This window comes from Salvelinus fontinalis, chromosome 3 (genome assembly GCF_029448725.1).
Source record: "Salvelinus fontinalis isolate EN_2023a chromosome 3, ASM2944872v1, whole genome shotgun sequence".
Lineage (NCBI taxonomy): Eukaryota > Metazoa > Chordata > Actinopteri > Salmoniformes > Salmonidae > Salvelinus > Salvelinus fontinalis.
The window spans coordinates 34077892-34100522 of NC_074667.1; the positions used below are offsets into that span (position 1 = coordinate 34077892).

General features: G+C 41.9%; 1 protein-coding gene across 4 annotated transcripts; it reads left to right on the top strand.

Moving 5' to 3' along the window:
• The first annotated feature begins 757 nt into the window (after positions 1–757).
• LOC129845122 (protein FAM219A) lies at positions 758–22417 on the top strand. 4 transcript variants are annotated; one of them, XM_055913117.1, is made up of 6 exons: positions 758–1066; positions 6536–6635; positions 13471–13573; positions 14407–14490; positions 15829–15904; positions 19559–22417. In XM_055913117.1, the coding sequence occupies exons 1-6, from the start codon at positions 1004–1006 to the stop codon at positions 19715–19717; spliced, it is 585 nt and encodes a 194-aa protein (XP_055769092.1). In that variant the 5' UTR covers positions 758–1003; the 3' UTR covers positions 19718–22417. The 4 variants fall into 4 exon arrangements, with proteins under 4 accessions (XP_055769092.1, XP_055769093.1, XP_055769094.1 ...); XM_055913118.1 differs by having other exon boundaries at positions 15829–15883; XM_055913119.1 differs by lacking the exon at positions 758–1066 and adding an exon at positions 1237–1503.
• Positions 22418–22631: the final 214 nt, after the last annotated feature.

Genomic DNA, 22631 nt, shown 5'->3' on the forward strand with positions numbered 1-22631 from the left:
AGTGGGGTAACATCTCACAGCAAGAACTTGCAAATCTGGTGCAGTCCATGAGGAGGAGATGCACTGCAGTACTTAATGCAGCTGGTGGCCCCACCAGATACTGACTGTTACTTTTGATTTTGACCCCCCCCCCCCCCACCCCCACCCCACCCCTTTGTTCAGGGACACATTATTCCATTTTTGTTTGTGACATGTCTGTGGAACTTGTTCAGTTTTTATCTCAGTTGTTGAATCTTGTTATGTTCATACAAATATTTACATTTACATTTACATATGTATATATATATATAGCCTTTATCTGACATGCTTTAATCTAGACCTCCTATATTGTCGACGTGGTTGTTGTGATCTCCTAAATTTATGTTTTTCAAGCGTTATCTCATATTGCCATCATCAGTCGTCCATGATTGGACGGTGATGTCATGAATAATGTATGAATTTTTCCAGACCCGGAAGATGGCACCGACTAGTGATGGTCATTCCGAGTCTTTTTGGTGAACCGGCTCATTTGGCTCCATTCCCGTAAAAGAGCCGGCTCATTTGGCTCCAAAACGGCGTGGACCAGATTGACGCGCTCTCCCCATTATTTACTTTTTTTGCAGTGAGGATTCACCCTCTTTAGATAATTATTTTGTAACTTATCCGCAGAAAAACGTTGTTTTGAGCTCAAAAAGCAGTATGCAAATCAGGGAGCCAAATGTACGGCTCTTTCACCGATTCCATTATGTTCCCGACGTTCACCAAAAAGACACATCCAAAAAGAGCCGTTTGTTCGCGAATGACAGATCACTAGGACCGACGTAGCTCTGTCTGTTTTGGTTGAGTCACCAGATCTGACCATGCCTTACTGACTGACTAGAGGCAGAAAACAAACGAGAATCACACAAGAATAACAGATCGTTTATGCGACAACCTAAGGAATAAGTCGAGTATTTTTGTGCTTACAAGTATTAAGATCTTACATCGGTTTGGCGGTGTAGCTAGCTAACACAAATCGTCGAAAATGATGAAGGAAGAAGAAATGGATAGGTTCCAAGTACCCCCAGTTACGGAGACGCAGCCCTTGGCAAGTGCAATGTCTTGTTTAGTTTATTGCTAGCTTCATTTGACTTCAAATTACCTTGAAATTAAGCCTATACTAGAATGTAAATGCGTGTACGGGTGTGTTTGTCAAATCCTTGTCAGACAGCTGGTTAGCGACTGCCTGGTGTTGTTTGCTTGGGGTGGGGGTGGGTGGGTTCCCGTTTGACAATTATGTTTGAGTCTTCCTAAGCATTTCTTCTGACCGATAACATTTTATTGAATGGACTTCGTCTGGCCGTCATTGCCACCGAGATTAGTTTCTAACCAAACTGGTGACGTGTTATTAATTGGGGAGGGGGAAGTAGAGCTCGCTTCGAGATGACGACTGCTGGCTGGGTGAATATGCGCTGTCTCCAGCTGATGCCTAGCCCCAGCCCGGCAGCCTCAGTCCCAGCCTCAGCTGATGCATAGCCCGAGATGGTAGGTTCGTCTGGAGGAGAGAATTACAGTACTATACCACTGATAGGCTTAACTCTGGATACAGATTAACATTCGCACTTGCACTGTATATAAGCACACTGGTCTGGACACTGTGTCAGTTCACTTTTAATTTGTGTATTCTGGCTTCGATATATGCATGGTGTTTCAGGAATGACCTTTCTGTACCTCTTGAGTCTCAACAGGGACTGCAGGTGCCTGTCAGTGCAGGATGAGTATAGGTTCACCACCACAACTAGGTCTTTCAGTGTCCTTCATTGTTTCTTTATGGGTTTTCACCATTCAGACCTCTCAATATGCGTAGTGCCCCATACACTTCAGTTCCTCAACTACTCAAATTCATTCCATGGAAGGTCTAGTGTCTGCTGGTTTTATATCTTCTCTTTCAAGGTGCATTGGATAGAAAATACTTTGAATGTGAAAAAGATATAGTGCAACTACACTGTGGGGGCTTCCTTGATATTATTAGGTGCCCCCCCCCACAAAATCAGAGAATAATTTAGACCTATCTCGCTTCTCTTCAACATATCGATTTGATTCACAGTCCATGTTCTCGTGTTTCTCACGTCTGCTAAGGCTGGCATGGATTTAATGCTTTTATCTGGTTACGCCTTAATGTATTTGTGTGTGTTGGTCATAAATGAATGGTAGAGCTCCATCATTGCCATTATTTTCTTCTCTCAGCCTGCTTCTTTTAAATTCTCAACATTGACAATCACCTTTCCTCAAGCCTGTTTTTGTAAAAAGACTTCAACGTACTACTGCTGTCAGTGATTATTTTTTTTATTTTTTTTTAGATTGCTAGTATTGGTTTCTACTTCTAGCCTGATTTACTTGAAGAAAATCCAATGGCTAGGTCTGTTAGGTCTACGTAGACCGCAATGACAACTTGTAGTCTATCCTTATTCAACCCATATCAGAGAGTCAAAGAGCCAGCTGTTCTGTTGCACAGAGAGCTCTGTGCATTCTCATGCTAATCAGTTCATTGTGAATGGTAAAGCAAATGAATCAACTTAGCAACTGCCTCTCAAATGTTCTTAAATTGACTTCAAATTAATAAAACAGGCTGTCCTGTGTAGAATTAGGCTATGGTTTGAGTTGGGTTGTGCCAACACTCCCTTTAACTTAAACAGCACTATAGAAGGGTGACATGTATTTAAGCCAAACGCCACATCCAATTTAACTGACGGGATCTGGAATTTTCCCGCCAACATATTTACTTCACTACATTCCTAAAGAAAAGTATGTACTTTTTACTCCATACATTTTCCCTGACACCCAAAAGTACTCGTTACTTTTTGAATGCTTAGCAGGACAGGAAAATATTCTAATTCGCACACTTATCAAGAGAACATCCATGGTCATCCCTACAGCCTCTGATCTAGCAGACTCACGAAACACATGTTTCGTTTGTAAATGATGTCTGGGTGTTGGTGCTTGCCCCTGGCTATCCGTAATTAAAATTAAAACAAGAAAATGGTGCTGTCTGGTTTGCTTAATATAAGGAATTTGAAATGATTGATACTTAAAACTTCTTATGGCTGCAGGGCAGTATTGAGTAGCTTGGATGAAAGGTGCACAGAGGTGCCCAGAGTAAACGGCCTGCTCCTCAGACATAGTTGCTAATATTTGCATATTATTAGTAGTATTGGATAGAAAACACTCTGAAGTTTCTAAAACTGTATGAATTATGTCTGTGAGTATAACAGAACTCATATGGAAGGCAAAAACCTGAGAAGTTCCACTTCCCGTTTGGAAGGGGGTGGCAGATTTTCAACCAAGCTCTCATTGAAATTACAGCGAGATATGGATGAGTTTTCACTTCCTACGGCTTCCACTAGATGTCAACAGCCAATAGAACTTTGTCTGATGACTCTAATGTGAAGGGTGGCCGAAGGAGACAGGAATTAGTCACCACTGCCACGAGCTGACCATGCTTTCACCATGCGCGTTCACATGAGGAGGACCTCCGTTCCACCACTCATCTGAAGTCAATCTAATTCTCCGGTTGGAACGTTATTCAAGATGTATGTTAACAACATTCTAAAGATTGATTCAGTACATCGTTTGACATGTTTCTACTGACTGTTATGGAACTTTTGGACATTTCGTCACGTTATAGTGGACGCGCTTTGTGACTTTGGAATTGTTTACCAAACACGCTAACCGAAGTAGCTAATTGGACAAAAATAATGGACATTATCGAACAAATCAAGCATTTATTGTGGACCTGGGATTCCTAGGACTGCATTCTGATGAAGTTCATCAAAGGTAAGGAAACATTTATCATGTATTTTCTTGTTTTTGTTGACTCCAAAATGGCGGCTAATTTTATTATATTTCTGAGCGCCGTCTCAGATTATTGCATGGGTTGCTTTTTCCGTAAAGTTTTTTTGAAATCTGACACAGCGGTTGCATTAAGGATAGGTATATCTATAATTCCATGTGTTTAACTTGTATTATCATCTACATTTATGATGAGTATTTCTGTTGAAACGATGTGGCTATGCAAAATCACTTGATGTTTTTGGAACTAGTGAATGTAACGCGCCAATGTAAACTCAGAGTTTTTGATATAAGTATGAACTTTATCAAACAAAACATGCATGTATTGTGTAACATGAAGTCCTATGAGTGTCATCTGATGAAGATCATCAAAGGTTAGTGATTAATTTTATCTCTATTTCTGTTTTTGTGACTGCTATATTTCGCTGGAAAAATGGCTGTGCTTATTGTGGTTTGGTGGTGACCTATCATAATCGTTTGTAGTGCTTTCGCTGAAAAGCATATTTGAAATCGGACACTTTGGTGGGATTAACAACAAGATTACCTTTAAAATGATATAAGACACATGTATGTTTGAGGAATTTTAATTATGAGATTTCTGTTTGAATTTGGCACCCTGCACTTTCACTGGCTGTTGTCATATCGATCCCGGTAGCGGGATGCAGCCATATGAAGTTTAAGTATATTTCATCAATTACATTTTCTTTTTATACTTACGAATATTTAAAGCCAAATACTTTTAGACTTTTACTCAAGTAGGATTTTACTGGGTGACTTTCACTTTTACTTGAGTCATTTTCTGTTAAGGTATCTTTACTTTTACTCAAGTATGACTATTGGGTACTTTTTCCACCACTGCTGTTAGCTCTGGAGGTTATAGCTGACCAGACTAGACAATGGAAACACACCTAGTTTAACTGGTGTATGGTATGATGTCCTTGAGGTCTTTCATCAAGCAGGATGCATATAGAAGATGTATCAGTGTGTGTTGATGATATGTCGTATGACCTCTAACATGTATCCCTCACACCTTCTGCACAATGAGAGCTCACTTAATCAAAACACACACAAAAACAGATGCACCTTCTACATGCATCCATACTAGATTAAAGACCTCAAGGAGAACATAATTCCATAATTTGACACATCATCCACACTTCATCTATTGTGAGTGGAGATTACTTCAATAATCTTTTTTTTCTCTCCAGCTGCTCAGACCTCTATTGTGTGAGCTAAGGTGTGACTCTGAATGGGTAGAAGGAGAAGCTGGTGCTTGGAAAACCTCATAAAGAAAATAATGGGTCTTTGTAGCAGAACAAAAATAGCCTGATGTTTGCAGGCTGTTACAGTGGGAATAGCTCATTGTTGTACTTTTCCATGTCCCTGTGCTCTGTTAGCACCACGTTGTCACTTTGATTAATTCGTTCAGCTTAATGAACAATATTTCACCGGATGAAGCCGTTGTTTGTGTCCAGTGCCGGTATGAATTGTACTAGACAGGGGAAAAAGCTCTGAGTCCATTATTAACACTTGTTCTGGGAGCGAAATAACAGTGTGTGTTAGTGGCTCTGGATGAGTGTCTGCTAAATTATAAATATAGGCTATTACGTAATGACACTTAGGTCTGTCTACAGTGTAGACTACACAGTACGTGTTTAAATGTAATCAACTAGGCTTGTAAAATTGAAGTCAGCAGAATGGGAAAACTGTGCAAGAGAGGGACTGGATATGTTCACTAGGTGCTGTATAGTAGTTTCAAGCTCTGCCTGCTGTACTGCTTGTTAGTGGTCTGTTGTTTCACCACGGCAGCCAGGCAGTTCCCTGGAGAGAATGCAGGGTTCTTTCAGGCTGCCCTTGTGGGATCTCTGCTCCGGCCTACTTTGCTGGCTGTGACAGGCTTGTGGTGAACATAATGCAGGGCTCTGTCAACGGAGTAGGCAGACCAGCCAGCCAGACCTTCCAGCAGCTCTGTTGCGTCCCAAACGGCACCCTTTTACCTTTTATAGTGCACTACTTGTGACCAGAGCCTGGTCAAAGTAGTGCACTACGTAGGGTTCCACTTGGGACACACTCCCGTCCTACAGGAACCCCCTCTGTTCTCCCACGGCCCCCGAGTGACGTCACTCACAGACATCCTCACTGGCCTTCTCCCAGCCCAGTCTCACAAGTAGAATGCTCTGGCAGTGGAAACTGGCCAAGCATAGAGTCACAAGCAGGCACACACTTAACAGTAGTCTCTGTCACAGGCTTTCACCTCACGTGAGCGAAGCCTGGAAGCAGAGGCTAACTAAACAGTAAAATATAAGTAGAACGCCATAGATGAGGGAAGAAGGTGCTCAAGGGGCTGGAAAAGGCCTTTTGGGCATGGTCAAATAATACAAATATTTTCACCGGTTGTGAAGTTAAGCTGAAGTCTGCCTGTTTTGGAATTAAAAATACGACTGTCGCTTATGGAAGCTGATTTGTGCCTGAGGTCAAATGTAAAACAACCACAGTGAATCTTGAAAGTTGACTACTTTAGTTTATCCCACGTGTAACTCTGTGTTGTTTTTTGTCGCACTGCTTTGCTTTATCTTGGCCAGGTTGCAGTTGTAAATGAGAACTTGTTCTCAATTGGCCTACCTGGATAAATAAAGGTGGGGGGAAAAAAAGAAAAGTTGAACACCTCTGACAGAAAATGACAATATCAAACCTGGGAAAGCTAATCATAATTTGTTTTTTGCGGCAGGACCCAGCAGCATCCTCCACCTCAGAGGCCGACTCCGATACTAGAGAAGGGGAAACAGTGGCCATGAACTACAAGCCCTCCCCACTGCAAGTGAAAATAGGTGAGCCTTATAATAGGATATCCACTCCTCATTTTCTGTACAACATCAATGTGTCTGTTTTCTACTAACACACGGTGGCCTTCAATAAGACCATCTCTCTGTCTATAAATTATTAAATCATTCAGTCTGTCAGTCAATATATAACATACAACCACCAGCTGTGGCATTTGAGCAAATGCATAAATTGATGGCATGCTATCAAACTGAGTGAATCAGCTATAGCAATTGGTTAATGTATTTATTAGGGATCCCCATTAGCTGCTGCCTCATCCTGGGGTCCAAAGACACCAAAGCACCCACATTACATCTAAAACAAAAGATAAAACGGTGAACTATGTTTGTACTAAATGAGCTAAAGATGAAACGGTACATCATATAACATCCCTACACCACATATCCACAACACAGAATGTATTAATGAGTCAACGGTGTTATTCTCATTCAGTAGTTCATCTATTTTTGGAGCAATGCTGTGTTCTTTGCGTAAGCACAATAAATATTTATGATAGGCTTCTAGCACAGCGACATGTAGAAAGGCAGGTTCAGTCAGATGCACCAAAGTCATGATTCTTCCTTGGCATGCATCTTTGTAACATTACTCCTTTACCATGTTTTGCTGAATTTGTTTATTGACATAGGCCTAGAGCTATCAAAATAGGTTTGAGTTACTGACTGAAAGTCATAACCAAGATACAGTGCATTCGGAAAGTATTCAGACCCCTGGACTTCTACATTTTGTTACATTACAGCCTTATTCTAAAATTGATTAAATTGTTTTTTCTCCTCATCAATCTACTCACACTACCCCACAATGACAAAGCAAAAACAGGTTTTTAGAAATTCTTGCAAATTTCTTACAAATAAAACTGAAATATTACATTTACATAAGTATTCAGACCCTTTACTGAGTACTTTGTTGAAGCATCTTTGGCAACGATTACAGCCTCGTCTTCTTGGGTATGACGCTACAAGCTTGGCACACCTGTATTTAGGGAGTTTCTCACATTCTTCTCAAGCTCTGTCAGGTTGGATGGGGAGCGTCGCTGCACAGCTATTTTCAGGTCTCTCCAAAGATGTTTGATCGGGTTCAAGTCCGGGCTCTGTCTGGGCCACTCAAGGACATTCAGAGACTTGTCCCCAAGGCTCTCCTGGTTGTCTCGCCTGTGGGCTTAGGATCGTTGTCCTGTTGGAAGGGGAACCTTCGCCCCAGTCTGAGGTCCTGAGTGCTCTGGAGCAGGTTTTCATCAAGGATCGCTCTGTACTTTCCTCCAGTCATCTTTCCCTCGGTCATGACTAGTCTCCCAGTCCCTGCCGCTGAAAAACATCCCCACCGCATGATGCAGCCACCACCATGCTTCACCGTAGGGATGGTTCCAGGTTTCCTCCAGACTTGACACTTGGCATTCAGGCCAAAGAGTTCAATCTTGGTTTCATCAGACCAGATAATCTTTTTCTCATGGTCAGAGTCCTTCAGGTGCCTTTTGGCAAACTCCAAGTGGGCAGTCATGTGCATTTTACTGAAGATTGGCTTCCGTCTGGCCACTCTACCAACGCCTGATTGGTGGAGTACTGCAGAGATGGTTGTCCTTCTGGAAGGTTCTCCCATCTCCATAGAGGAACTCTGTCAGCGTGACCATTGGGTTCTTGGTTCCAAACTTCTTACATTTAATAATGATGGAGGAGGCTACTGTGTTCTTGGGGACCTTCAATGCTGCAGATCCCCAGATCTGTGCCTCGACACAATCCTGTCTCGGAGCTCTACGGACAACTCCTTCTACCTCATGGCTTGGTTTTTGCTCTGACATGCACTGTCAACTATTCCAAATCACACACAGGTGTGCCTTTCCAAATCATGTCCAATCAATTGAATTTACAACATGTGGACTCCAAGATGTAGAAACATCTTAAGGATGATCAATGGAAACAGGATGCACCTGCACTCAATTTCGAGTCTTATAGCCAGTGGCGTAAAGTACTTTTCAAGTATTTCTACTTAAGTCGTTTTTTGGGGGTATCTTTACTTTGATATTTTTGACTACTTTTACTTCACTACATTCCTAAAGAAAATGTTATTTTTACTTCCTACAGTTTCCCTGACACCCAAAAGTACTCGTTATATTTTGAATGCTTAGCAGGACAGGAAAATATTCCAATTCACACATTTATCAAGAGAACACGTGGTCATCCCTACTGCCTCTGATCTGGCAGACTCACTAAACACAAATGCACAAATTAGCCAAGGCCCCTGGCACTCAGATATATCTGTACATTTTAAAAACAAGAAAATGGTGCCGTCTGCTTTGCTTAATATAAGGAATTTGAAATGATTGATACTTAAACTTAATTGATAAAATATACTTACTTTTGATACTGAAGTAAGTTTAGTCCTATATCAACATAACCTGAAAGGCCGCTCAACAAGGAAGAAGCCACTGCTCCAAAACGCCCTAAAAAAGCCAGACTACGGTTTGGATTTTTTACATGGGGACAAAATCGTACTTTTTGGAGAAATGTCCTCTGGTCTGATGAAACAAAAATAGAACTGTTTGGCCATAATGACCATTGTTATGTTTGGAGGAAAAGGGGGGAGGCTTGCAAGCTGAAGAACACCATCCCAACTGTGAAGCGTGGGGGTGCTTTGCTGCAGGAGGGACTGGTGCACTTCACAAAACAGATGGCATCAGGAGGATGGAAAATTATGTGGATATATTGAAGCAACATCTCAAGACATCAGTCAGGAAGTTAAAGCTTGGTCACAAATGGGTCTTCCAAATGGACAATGACCCCAAGCATACTTCCAAAGTTGTGGTAAAATGGCTTAAGGACAACAAAGTCAAGGTATTGGAGTCGCCATCACAAAGCCCTGACCTCAATCCTATAGAAAATCTGTGGGCAGAGCGGAAAAAGCGTGTGCTAGCAAGGAAGCCTACGAACCTCAGTTACACCAGCTCTGTCAGGAGGAATGGGCCAAAATTCACCCAACTTATTGTGGGAAGCTTGTGGAAGGCTACCCAAGTTAAACAATTGAAAGGCAATGCTACCAAATACTAATTGAGTGTATGTGAACTTCTGACCCACAGGGAATGTGATGAAAGAAATAATTCTCTCTACTATTATTCTGACATTTCACGTTCATAAAATAAAGTGGTGATCCTAACTGACCTAAGACAGGGGATTTTTGCTAGGATTAAATGTCAGGAATTGTGAATGAGTTTAAATGTATTTGGCTAAGGTGTATGTAAACTTCAACTGTACATCTGTAAAAATGAGTTTAGGAACTAAAGCTTTGGTTGTCTTCCTCTCAGACTTCCATGTCTTCTCCCTGTCCCTCCTCAATGTCCACCTCTTGAACATCAGACTCTGAGGGCTCATCTTTACTGTCACTTTCCAACTTTGTTGAGGATGGCTCGTTGTCAGGCTCAAAAAGCCTCAAATTTGCCCGGATGGCCACTAATTTTTCAACCCCTGTATTGGTCAGCCTGTTGCGTGCTTTAGTGTTGTGTGTGTGTGTGTTCCCAAACAAGGACCAGTTGTGCTCTGAGGTGGCTGATGTTGGTGGGATTTGGAGGATGATGGAGGCAACAGGGGAAAGAGCCTCAGATCCCCAAAGTCTCTTCTGCCAGGTGGCTAATGAAATATGTTGGCACAACTACCATATTGCATCTCCATCCCAAAGCCCTTGCATGGAAGTGTACTTTGCCAGACTGCCAAGAACCTTGCCCTCATCCAGGCCAAGGTGGCGAGACACGATAGTGATGACACCATAGGCCTTGTTGATCTCTGCACCAGACAGGATGCTCTTGCCAACGTACTTTGGGTCCAACATGTACGCTGCGGCGTGTATGGGCTTCAGACTGAAGTCTTCACACTTTTTGATGTATTTCAGAATTGCAGTTTCCTCTGCTTGGAGCAACAGTGAAGTGGGAAGGGCAGTACGGATTTCTTCTCTTACATCTGTAAGCAGTGTCTGAACATCAGACAGGATGGCATTGTCTCCCTCAGTCTGTGCAATGGCTACTGCTATAGGTTTTTGGTTGCTTACCACTCCCTCCCAAAATACATCATCCAGGAGGATCCTCTTGATGGGGCTGTCCATATTGGCAGACTGTGATATGGCCATTTCTTGGAGAGACTCCTTCCCCTCCACGAGACTGTCAAACATGACGACAACACCACCCCAACGGGTGTTGCCGGGCAGCTTCAATGTGGTGCTCTTATTCTTCTCACTTTGCTTGGTGAGGTAGATTGCTGCTATAACTTGATGACCCTTCACATACCTAACCATTTCCTTGCCTCGCTTGTAGAGTGTATCCATTGTTTTCAGTGCCATGATGTCCTTGAGGAGCAGATTCAGTGCATGAGCAGCACTGCCAATGGGTGTAATGTGAGGGTAGGACTCCACCACGTTAGACCAAGCAGCCTTCATATTCACAGCATTGTCTGTCACCAGTGCAAATACTTTCTGTGGTCCAACACATGATTTGGCACAGTATTTGCAAATGTACACAGCTTTTCCTTCTACATTGGCTGCAGTGAAAATTATCCACACATCAGATAGTGCCCATGGCATTTTTGTGTAAAGATTAGAAAATAATTAGTAAAAAAAACAAATACAATTCCATGTACAGATAAATAGTTAAGCAGTTAGATTAAATAACTCATTTTGTAAGATAAATGTTTTAAAATTAAACATGTATGGAAACAGGTGAATTAACACTCCTCAGTTAGCAGGCTCAAGCAAGCTAAAACCCACATGGTAGAAAAAACTAACTAGTCGAAATTAACAAGTTATAAATGATTTAAACACACTTTGCTGTAGGCTACTATTTACTAGTAAACAGAAAATCATGCATGTCATATTAAATATATTCACCCCACCCAGTATTGTAATCAAAACATACTAGAAAGCATGTAGTCCTTGGCTCAGACAGTGTAGTAGTGTGGGCTCAATAGCATCTCATTAGTGTGCAAGATCTTGAGAATCAGCTACACATGTGATGGAAGAATGCACTGTGCATGCAGAGGGTTGTAATTCCATTGAATTGGGGATAGGTTAACCAAAATATGCCACAATACCTAGAATTGCCTTGTGTATCCCACAAAAAAAGGTTCACTGTTATAAGCAAACTTTTAAAAAAAAAGAAGAAGAATTTTAGCAAAATTCCCAGGCTTAACTTCCCATGGAACATTTCTGGGAATTTTACCAGAAAGTTTTCGACCCTTTGCAACTCTAGCAGGGGTACAGGTTAGTCGAGGTAATTTGTACATGTAGGTAGGGGTAAAGTGACTATGCATAGATAATAAACAGCGAGTAGCAGCAGTGTAAAAACAAGGGGGGTGGAGTGTCAATGGTAATAGTCCGGGTGGCCATTTGATAAATTGTTTAGCAGTCTTATGTCTTGAGGGTAGAAGCTGTTAAGGAGCCTTTTGGACCTAGACTTGGCGCTCCGATACTGCTTTCCGTGTGGTAGCACAGAGAACAGTCTATGACTTGGATGACTAGAGTCTTTGACAATTTTTTGGGGCCTTTTCTCTGACACAGAATACTGAATATTTATGTAAATAATGTTTACATTTTAATATTATTTTTATGAATTTGCAAAAATGTCTAAACCTATTTTCACTTTGTCAGTTTGGGGAATTATGTGTAGATTGGTGAGAAAAATAATGTAATACATTTTAGAATAAGGCTGTAATCTAACAATGTGGACAAAGTCAAGGGGTCTCAATACTTTCCGAATGCACTGTATTCCTATTAAACGGTTTCCACAATAAAGCCTAATAAAGCTTTAGTGTGTTTGATCTCCCTAAACATTGCTGTGGTTGTTTGGGGTATATTGCCTAAAGCCAATACCCAATAGCCATTCTGCCTTTGCTAGCAGTAACAGGATGAAGTTACTCAACATATCCCAGGGCAGGAATTTTGAAAGGGCTTTGAGGTCACAGCTTCCAATCCCATAACCCTATCATGTACTCAGTTGGTCAGCAGCACTGTGCTTCAGAGATTAAATAAATGAAGTGTCATGTTGATGTTAATTAAGCTTTGCATCACAATCATTGTCTTGGCAGCCTGCTTATTCACTACTGGACCGCAGAGGAATTCCAAGCACACAGACGACAGTGTGGAAGTCCCATAAAAGTCAAGCCCAAAGTTTACATTATAAACCCCACATGCCCCTCCAGTAGGGCTATATGAGTTATAAATGACCACAGTGTTCCATATGTCAGCACAACCAGCGTTGCAGTACGGTTGCCTACTATCATTTGTTTTTAGTCATTTTCAGGTAGGAGGTAGTGATGGACCTGAAAGCAACATGTTTTATTGTAGACCCACTAAAGAAAGCAAAGCAGATGAACAATTGAATACATTGTGGAAAAGGGTGTTGGGGCATTGTCTTGCATAAAATAGTGGTGACGACTACGCTGAGGACTGTGTGGCGTCTAGGAATGACACCACCTGTTGGAAGACAATGGGGATGTAGGGGGTGACACTTTCCCTCATTGTCGCCCACGATGAAATTGGAGAGGGGACTTTGGATCTCTCTCTGTTTGTTCCTTCATATGTTAGTGACACATGATATCTTAGACAGCCCTGGTCCGATTTTGAAGAAACTTAGGTGAATGATGCGTCTTGCCGTAGAGATCCAGAATTTGCAAAATGACATTGATTGGCCCAAGGCAGGAGCTGAAGTAATTAGCTGAAATTTGTTAGTCACACGCACTGTCTCAATTGGCCCAAAGTTGGGCGCTGCATCATTCATGGGGGACTACATGTTTACTGTTGCCTTGTTTGTTAATTGTTTCTAACTATGATGTTATCTCCTGTGATTGGCAGAGAAACAGAGAGAGCTGGCCAGGAAGGGATCAGTAAAAAATGGCACCGTGGGTAGCCCTGTCAACCAGCAACCCAAGAAGAACAACGTCATGGCAAGAACACGGTAACAAGCTCAAACGTTATGGTTTCCTCACCATGTTATTATTTTGGGGCATATACATGGAAAAGGACCAATGAGCACCAACGTGAACTTAATTGATCATATCAAATTGGGTGTCAAATGAAAGCTGAGTCTGTATTTTCCGTCTTATAATTTAGCCATAGGTAAAAAGCTTTGATTTCTGGGTAAACAGATGGAAAAGGGGATTTAGAAATCATCGACCAGAAAGTCTTAAATGGTATCAGAAATACACAAAACACATTTTATAAACCATTCATAATTAAACAGGGACTTTAGAAATGAGGGTCTGTGTGAATGATAAATTCAGACTCACTCTAGTTGATAAGCGTATGGGCCTGGTTCAGTCAAACCCACTAACAGGTGCCCTTCCCTTTGTCTGTAATCCTAGTCCCTCGGTGGATTAGCAGAGATGTGAAAGCAGCTCCCCCTACACCCAGAGCCCCAGATTATGTGCAGCACCCATTAGATTGGAGGCTGGCGATTTAGCCAAAAGCGCTCTATCCAGGCTAGGAGAGTACTAACCCCTGCTGTGGCTAACAGCTGCTGCTGAGGAGGAGGCTGGTTCATGCCATTTTATGATATCCCAGATTTGGCCCAGATTTAGCCACAGATCTGTTGTATTCAAGAGATCGGAGGAGAAACCCAGGAACCAGAATATCTTCATTTTGGCGCCACATAACTGAAACTGAGCTAACATTCAAGTTTACAATTTTGGGATATATTGCCCTTTTTATTGAAAACTTGAAAATGTTACTTTGAGGATCCCCATGACATTTTCACACACGTTTTGTGTCTTTTCTTCTACTCTCCTTTAGGTTGGTGGTGCCAAACAAAGGCTACTCCTCTTTAGACCAGACCAGCCCAGATGAGAAGCCCCTGGTAGCGCTGGATACAGACAGGTAACTGTGAATGTAATATTTCTCTGAATGGGATTTCAAAAGGGTGAGAAGAAGATATCCATCTCACATCTTGCCGATGTGTACTCTCTTTCTCTCTGACACTGGCGTCCAACAGACTTTTTCCAGACCTCCGCCTTCAGCCTTTCAAAGCTCAGTCACAGTGCGTAGGGGACTAACTACTTCTACTATTCAATACAGGCTGAAAGAGTAGCACATACCAGAAAAGAGTGATCCGACTCGGGGAAAGCAGGAAAAGTGTAACTGCTCTGTTGGCTGTTACAGCTCCGCTCTGAGCCTCCCTCTCTCGGCAAGCAGGCAGAGTCATTCCCAAATTTAGGGAAAATCCTCTCCCAGGGTGCCGGATTAGGGGGTTTGGGATTTGGACCGCCGGGAAAAGAGGCTCAGTGTCCTCCCTCCTTCAGTGCTCCCTGCCCAGCGTGTGATACAGATGGGATGCGTCCCAAATGGCACCCGTTTCTACCCTTTTCCCTTCATAGTGTTCTGCTTTTTACTAGGTCCCTGGTCAAAAGTAGTGCACTATGAAGGGAATATGGTGCCATTTGGAACGAATACATGGGTCCTGTACCCTGTGTTGTTTTTCCATGACCTTTATCTGCCGATTTGCGCTTTTTGGCACCCATCACAACGATGACGTCATGTTCTCTCTCTCTCTCTCTCACACTCACACACACACAGAGAGAGAGACACTTATTTCAGCTTAAGCATGCACACTCACTTCCCCAATTATTCTCTTTCGGTTGTTCTCATTTGTCTCTCACACTTGCACTCAATTGCACTACCATTGTTGTTCTCTGTCACACACACACAATTTTGTATTATGTCATGTGCCCTTACTCGAAAACGCACACACAAGAAACACATGTATGAAAGTACTTGTGTTTATTGTCTTTGGGCATGTCTGATTTAGTTCAGCCTCATTAAGAAAAGGGCCAATCATTCCTGGAGTCAGGATCAATGGAACGTTCCAGATTGTCTCTGCTGGTTGTCTCTGTTAGAATAAATCAATCCTGCTGAAATGTCAGCTCCTTGTGGTGCCTAATTATCTGCTGGGGAGATGCCTGGAGATCTAGAATATAACACTGTGTTTTTCATAAATCATTTTCTGGAAGGGAACACACTGAAATGCTGGGCAATGTTTTCAAAAGTATCCCGAAATGAGTTTACAGTTCCCTTTTTATTATCTAGAAATGTAAGCTCCATAGCACAATATTGTATTGATTATTTAACTTTTTTTTTTACTGTCCCTATCAATGTTTGTGTTACGTCCTGGTGTTTGGGAGGTCTAGGTGTCAGACTAATCATCTCTTCTTGTTTCAGTGATGATGACTTTGACATGTCCAGATACTCTTCGTCTGGATACTCCTCAGCCGAGGTGAGATGTCTGAGGGACCAGGTATCTATGCACTACATACAGCTAATGTCACCATAAGCTGTCATAAGCACTGCATAACCTGTCATGTCACTTCCCTGCTTATGTCAATTCCCCATGGCTTCTATCCTGTAACCTGTATCTTTTCTCCTCTGATCACCATTCACTTTTGTAAATGTATAACTGGCGTTTCCATCAGTCGTGATTTATCCATACATTTCATCACCATACATTTCTATCCATGTGTTTGTCTATATGTGTTTAAGTAGTCATTTTATTTTTGTCTCACTTGAGTCTTTTTCTTTTTACATCATTACTTGGTGTTAGGTCTGCGACTATACAATGACTAGCACTTGCACGACCCATAGCATTTCTGTAGTCGCTTAGGTTTTACCTAAAACATTGTGACATTTCAAATCAATAATAACGTGTGTGGCTCTTTATTACAGTCTATTCGGAAAGTATTCATACCACTTGACTTTTTCCACATTTTGTTAAGTTACAGCCTTATTGTAAAATTGAGGGGATTTTTTTTTTTTTATCAATCTACACACAATACCCCATAATGACAAAGTGAAAACAGGTTTTTAGAAATTTTTGCAAATTTATTACAAATAAAAAACAGATACCTAATTTACGCAAGTATTCAGACCCTTGGCTATGAGACTTGAAATTGAGCTCAGGTGCTTCCTGTTTCTATTGATCATCCTTGATGTTTCTACAACTTGATTGGAGTCCACGTGGTAAATTTAAATTGATTGGACATGATATGGAAAGGTACACACCTGTCTATATAAGGTCCCACAGTTGACAGTACATGTCAGAGCAAAAACCAAGCCATGAGGTCGAAGGAATTGCCGTAGAGCTCCGAGTCAAGGCACATATCTTGGGAAGGGTACCAACACATTTCTGCAGCATTGAAGGTCCCCAAGAACACAGTGGCCTCCATTATTCTTAAATGGAAGAAGTTTGGAACCACCAAGACTCTTCCTAGAGTTGGCCACCCGGCCAAACTGAGCAATTGGGGGAGAAGGGCATTGGTCAAGGAGTTGACCAAGATCCCAATGGTCACTCTGATAGAGCTCCAGAGTTCCTCTGTGGAGATGGAAGAACCTTCCAGAAGGACATCCATCTCTGCAGCACTCTACCAATCAGGCCTTTATGATAGTGGCCAGACAGAAGCCACTCCTCACTAAAAGGCACATGACAGCCCACTTGGAGTTTGCCAAAAGGCAACTAAAGAACTCTGACTGAGAGAAACAACATTCTCTGGTCAGATTAAACCAAGATTGAACACTTTGACCTGAATGCCAAACGTCATGTCTGGTGGAAACCTGGCACCATCCCTGTGGTGAAGCGTGGTGGCAGCATCATCCTGTGGGGATGTTTTTCAGCGGCATGGACTGGGAGACTAGTCAGGATTGAGGGAAAGATGAATGAAGCAAAGTACAGAGAGATCATTGATGAAAACCTGCTCCAGAGCGCTCAGGACCTCAGACTGGGGCAAAGCTTTACCTTCCAACAGAACAAAGACCCTAAGCACACAGCTAAGACAACAGAGGAGTGGCTTCGGGACAAGTCTCAATGTCCTTGAGTGGCCCAGCCAAAGCCCGGACTTGAACCCGATAGAACATCTTTGGAGAGACCTGAAAATATCTGTGCAGCGACGCTCCCCTTCCAACCTGACAGAGCTTGAGAGGATCTGCAGAGAAGAATGAGAGAAACTCCCCAAATACAGGTGTGCCAAGCTTGTAGCGTCATACCCAAGAAGAATCGATGCTGTAACCGCTGCCAAAGGTGTTTCAACAAAGTACTGATTAAAGGTTCTGAATACTCAGTGGGGCAAAAAAGTATTTAGTCAGCCACCAATTGTGCAAGTTCTCCCACTTAAAAAGATGAGAGAGGCCTATAATTTTCATCATAGGTACACTACAACTATGACAGACAAAATTAGAAGAAAAAAATCCAGAAAATCACATTGTAGGATTTTTAATAAATTTATTTGCAAATTATGGTGGAAAATACGTATTTGGTCAATAACAAAAGTTTATCTGAATACTTTGTTATATACCCTTTGTTGGCAATGACAGAGGTCAAACGTTTTCTGTAAGTCTTCACAAGGTTTTCACACACTGTTGCTGGTATTTTGGCCCATTCCTCCATGCAGATATCCTCTAGAGCAGTGATGTTTTGGGGCTGTTGCTGGGCAACATGTACTTTCAACTCCCTCCAAAGATTTTCTATGGGGTTGAGATCTGGAGACTGGCTAGGCCACTCCAGGACCTTGAAATGCTTCTTACGAAGCCACTCCTTCGTTGCCCAGGCGGTGTGTTTGGGATCATTGTCATGCTGAAAGACCCAGCCACATTTAATCTTCAATGCCTTTGCTGATGGAAGGAGGTTTTCACTCAATCTCACGATACATGGCCCCATTCATTCTGTCCTTTACACGGATCAGTCGTCCTGGTCCCTTTGCAGAAAAAGAGCCCCAAAGCATGATGTTTCCACCCCCATGCTTCACAGTAGGTATGGTGTTCTTTGGATGCAACTCAGCATTCTTTGTCCTCCAAACACGACGAGTTGAGTTTTTACCAAAAAGTTATATTTTGGTTTCATCTGACCATATGACATTCTCCCAATCTTCTTCTGGATCATCCAAATGCTCTCTAGCAAACTTCAGACGGGCCTGGACATGTACTGGCTTAAGCAGGGGGACACGTCTGGCACTGCAGGATTTGACTCCCTGGTGGCGTAGTGTGTTACTGATGGTAGGCTTTGTTACTTTGGTCCCAGCTTTCTGCAGGTCATTCACTAGGTCCCCCCGTGTGGTTCTGGGATTTTTGCTCACTGTTCTTGTGATCATTTTGACCCCACGGGGTGAGATCTTGCGTGGAGCCCCAGATCGAGGGAGATTATCAGTGGTCTTGTATGTCTTTCATTTTCTAATAATTGCTCCCACAGTTGATTTCTTCAAACCAAGCTGCTTACCTATTGCAGATTCAGTCTTCCCAGCCTGCTGCAGGTCTACAATTTTGTTTCTGGTGTCCTTTGACAGCTCTTTGGTCTTGGCCATAGTGGAGTTTGGAGTGTGACTGTTTGAGGTTGTGGACAGGTGTCTTTTATACTGATAACAAGTTCAAACAGGTGCCATTAATACAGGTAACGAGTGGAGGACAGAGGAACCTCTTAAAGAAGAAGTTACAGGTCTGTGAGAGCCAGAAATCTTGCTTGTTTGTAGGTGACCAAATACTTATTTTCCACCATAATTTGCAAATAAATTCATAAAAAATCCTACAATGTGATTTTCTGGATTTTTTTCCCTCATTTTGTCTGTCATAGTTGAAGTGTACCTATGATGAAAATTACAGGCCTCTCTCATCTTTTTAAGTGGGAGAACATGCACAGTTGGTGGCTGACTAAATACTTTTTTGCCCCACTGTATATAAATGTGACATGTAAAAAAATATATATGAATTTTTTTACATCTCTAAAAACCTGTTTTTGCTTTGTCCTTATGGGGTATTGTGTGTAAATTAATGAGGGGGGACATCGTCATCTATTTTAGAATAAGATTGTAACGAACAAAATGTGGAGAAAGTCGAGGGGTCTGAATACTTTCTGAACACACTGTATTATGATTGGGAAATGGTCATGTTTTGTCCACTCTGTCCCCTGCAGCAGATCAACCAGGACCTCAACATCCAGCTTCTGAAGGACGGTTACCGGCTAGACGAGATCCCTGACGACGAGGATCTGGATCTGATCCCTCCCAAATCAGTCAACCCCACCTGCATGTGCTGCCAAGCCACCTCATCCTCAGCCTGCCACATCCAGTAGCCCCTGCCATGACAGATGCTCCCGCCCCTGCCACCAGGGCAGCAACAAGGAAGAGGAGGAGTTGAAATGATTGGGGAGACGGGACAGAAGAATAGGTGTATTGGAATTAGTGTGGATTTGAAAAGGGTGAAAATGCAGAACAAATTTACTGAGTAACTAGTTCCTCCTATGGTAGGACATGTGCATACGTTTGTCTGTTACGTTATAGGGTCTTTATGTCTGAGTAGTATTCAGAAGCAGCTCTCCCTTGTCTCATCTTGGAATATTACATGGAGGGCAATGGAAAGGTCTCAAATGCTGAACTTGTGTGAGATGGCAGTGTTTCGAAGATGGTCTCTTGAGGATTATGTCGTCTTAAACTTTTCTTGACCTCCTGAAAGTCTTTGTTGCTGTTACTGTATGGATAGATCAACAGGGAATGTACTGTGAGCATGGAAAAAGGACAAACATTTGATTGAAGAGCTGTCTGAGTGTGTGTAACGTGTCTAAAATCAAATATCAAACCTTTTAGAATATTTAAGGAGATACAGCAACGAACACAGAGGAATCTCGAATATTTATTTTATGTTTCCAAGCAGGCATCTCACAAGTTAAAAAGCAAAGTGAGTTTTGAGTTGAGTGGATTTGCAGCAGTCTGTCTTCTCACTCCTCTATCTTTTCTGATCAGCTTTTATTTCTCTTCCTGTTGTCGTGATACGTGTTTCACATGATGATGTGTGAACATAACAAATATTTGAATTCTCATACAAAAACATCAGAATAACTATTCCTATTTACAACTTTGATATATGACATGAGAACAGCTTTGCATGCTGCTCACTGTGCCACTTAGATAAACACCCTTACCAATACAGTAACTGGGTGGGGTTAGGCTCTCAACTTGACCCACTGCATCCTTAGCCTGGTCCCAGATCTGTCTGGTGCTGTCTTGACAAACTCGAGTATGGTCAAGGTAAGACAGCACTAACAGATCTGGGACCAGTCTACTGCAACTTCACCCTAGTGCCAATTAGATCGGGTCATTTTCTTGTGCAGTACTTAACTTAGAGAAAAGATATGGGATTCATAGGTCACAAAGCCTGGTTCCAGATCGGTTTGTGCTGTCTTGCACATTGTTTGGCATGACAAGGAGCTGGCAAGATGGCACAAACTGATCTGGGACCAGGCTAGGTCCGATACTGTATGGTGAAGCCAATGTGTATTTAGTGCCATTCTACTACTGTCCACATGAAAATGATAACTTATTTTAGTGGATATTTCTGTAACACTAAATGGTTTGTTACCCCTCAATATAATTGTATATTGGGTCATCCTGCTTATATGTATACTCATTGTTGATTTCACTATGCTGTCTTCACTTGTCTATTGTACTTTTAATCTTATCTTTTTATTTTGTTGTGTAAATTGCTTTGAACTGTTGTATGAAAAGCACATTTTCCAATATGCTCAGTAGGATTAATGTGCTAACAACCATGTGCTAACCATTACTGTACCTGCCATACTATAATACCATTTCCTAGTCCTGGCACCCAGTGGTTGTGGGTACTGTAGTTTAACTGCCAAAAGGCCATTAAAAAAAGTATTTGTATAATAGTGTCCAAAAAAAACAACTTTCATGGGCATAACAGCCATAATGTAACATGAGATGGTGTTAAATTATTGTATGAATATAACAGTTGTAATGGAGAATGTGTCCTTCTGAATTCCTGAGCAGGGATGTTCCCAGTACACTAATGATAGTGGTTTGGCAAAATGTCCGCCTGTACACACAGCAGCCCATGTCCTCCTATAGTGCTTCCAGAAGTAGGCTGTAGCGCCACATTGTGCTTCTCTCACTGCCACTGACACAGTATGTGCAATCACACAGGCATAGTACACATGGCGCACACACACAGAATGCACTATAGAACGCTTCAAATTGGAAATGGCTCCTCGTGTCTAACGATCCAAGACTGTGCATAGCGTACTATATGTAAAGCAAGGGATGGATGAGGTAAAGATGTTATCTACTGTACTGCTTTGGGTGCTTGGTTTTCCAGTGCATTCCACTGTAGTGCAATGAATGATATGAGGGGTTGACTCCAGTTTGAATACACACAAATCAAACAGAAACGGGTCAATTCAAAATAATGAAAATACCTACTGTTTTGGGATGGTGCGAAACAGGGAACACTGTGTTCAGTAGGCAAGAAGTGGAAAAACGCTTTGTCTATATTCAAGGACGCATCATCCAAATAGCAATGGAAATGTATACCTGTTTTGTCTGAGCGCTAAGCATTAGCTTCCCCTGTCATTGTGATCACAAGTTCACACTCCCTGATCACACTCCCTTTCACCCCAGAGTTGTCTAAAGTAGAGTATGCCTTAAGTAATGCATTGTATTGGAAGATATTTATTGCCTGTTTTATTTATTTATTTTATTTGGGGGGGGGGGGGAAATCTACATCTTAACATGGACACAGAGGGCAGCACTTACAGCTGTGAAACTGCACTGAAGTTCTACAGTACTCACAATATTGTGAGTTTAGTGCCATTTTGCGGATGTTAAGTATTGCCCATAGGCTTTTTTGGGGTATCATTCAGACACTCATTGTGATTTTAAAGAAGATGTGAACAATTAAAGTTTCTGTATGTAACAATGTTATTGTTCTGTGTAGTGTTATCATGTCTACAAATAAATATCAACGGTCTGAATTAAAAGTTGTGGCGCAACTTCCATGTGATGTCTGGAAAAAGGAAAAATATGCACAGCCAACGGTCAGGTGCTGGATAGAAAACATATTTAAAGTAATGTCCTCAGATGTTTCTTTTTGTAATGTTTGAGAACCTACAATAGAGCAAATTGTAGGTGATAGCCCAATGACCAAGGGCTTGTACAGTTATTACCTCCACTAGTGATTGGGGTTGTGACAGT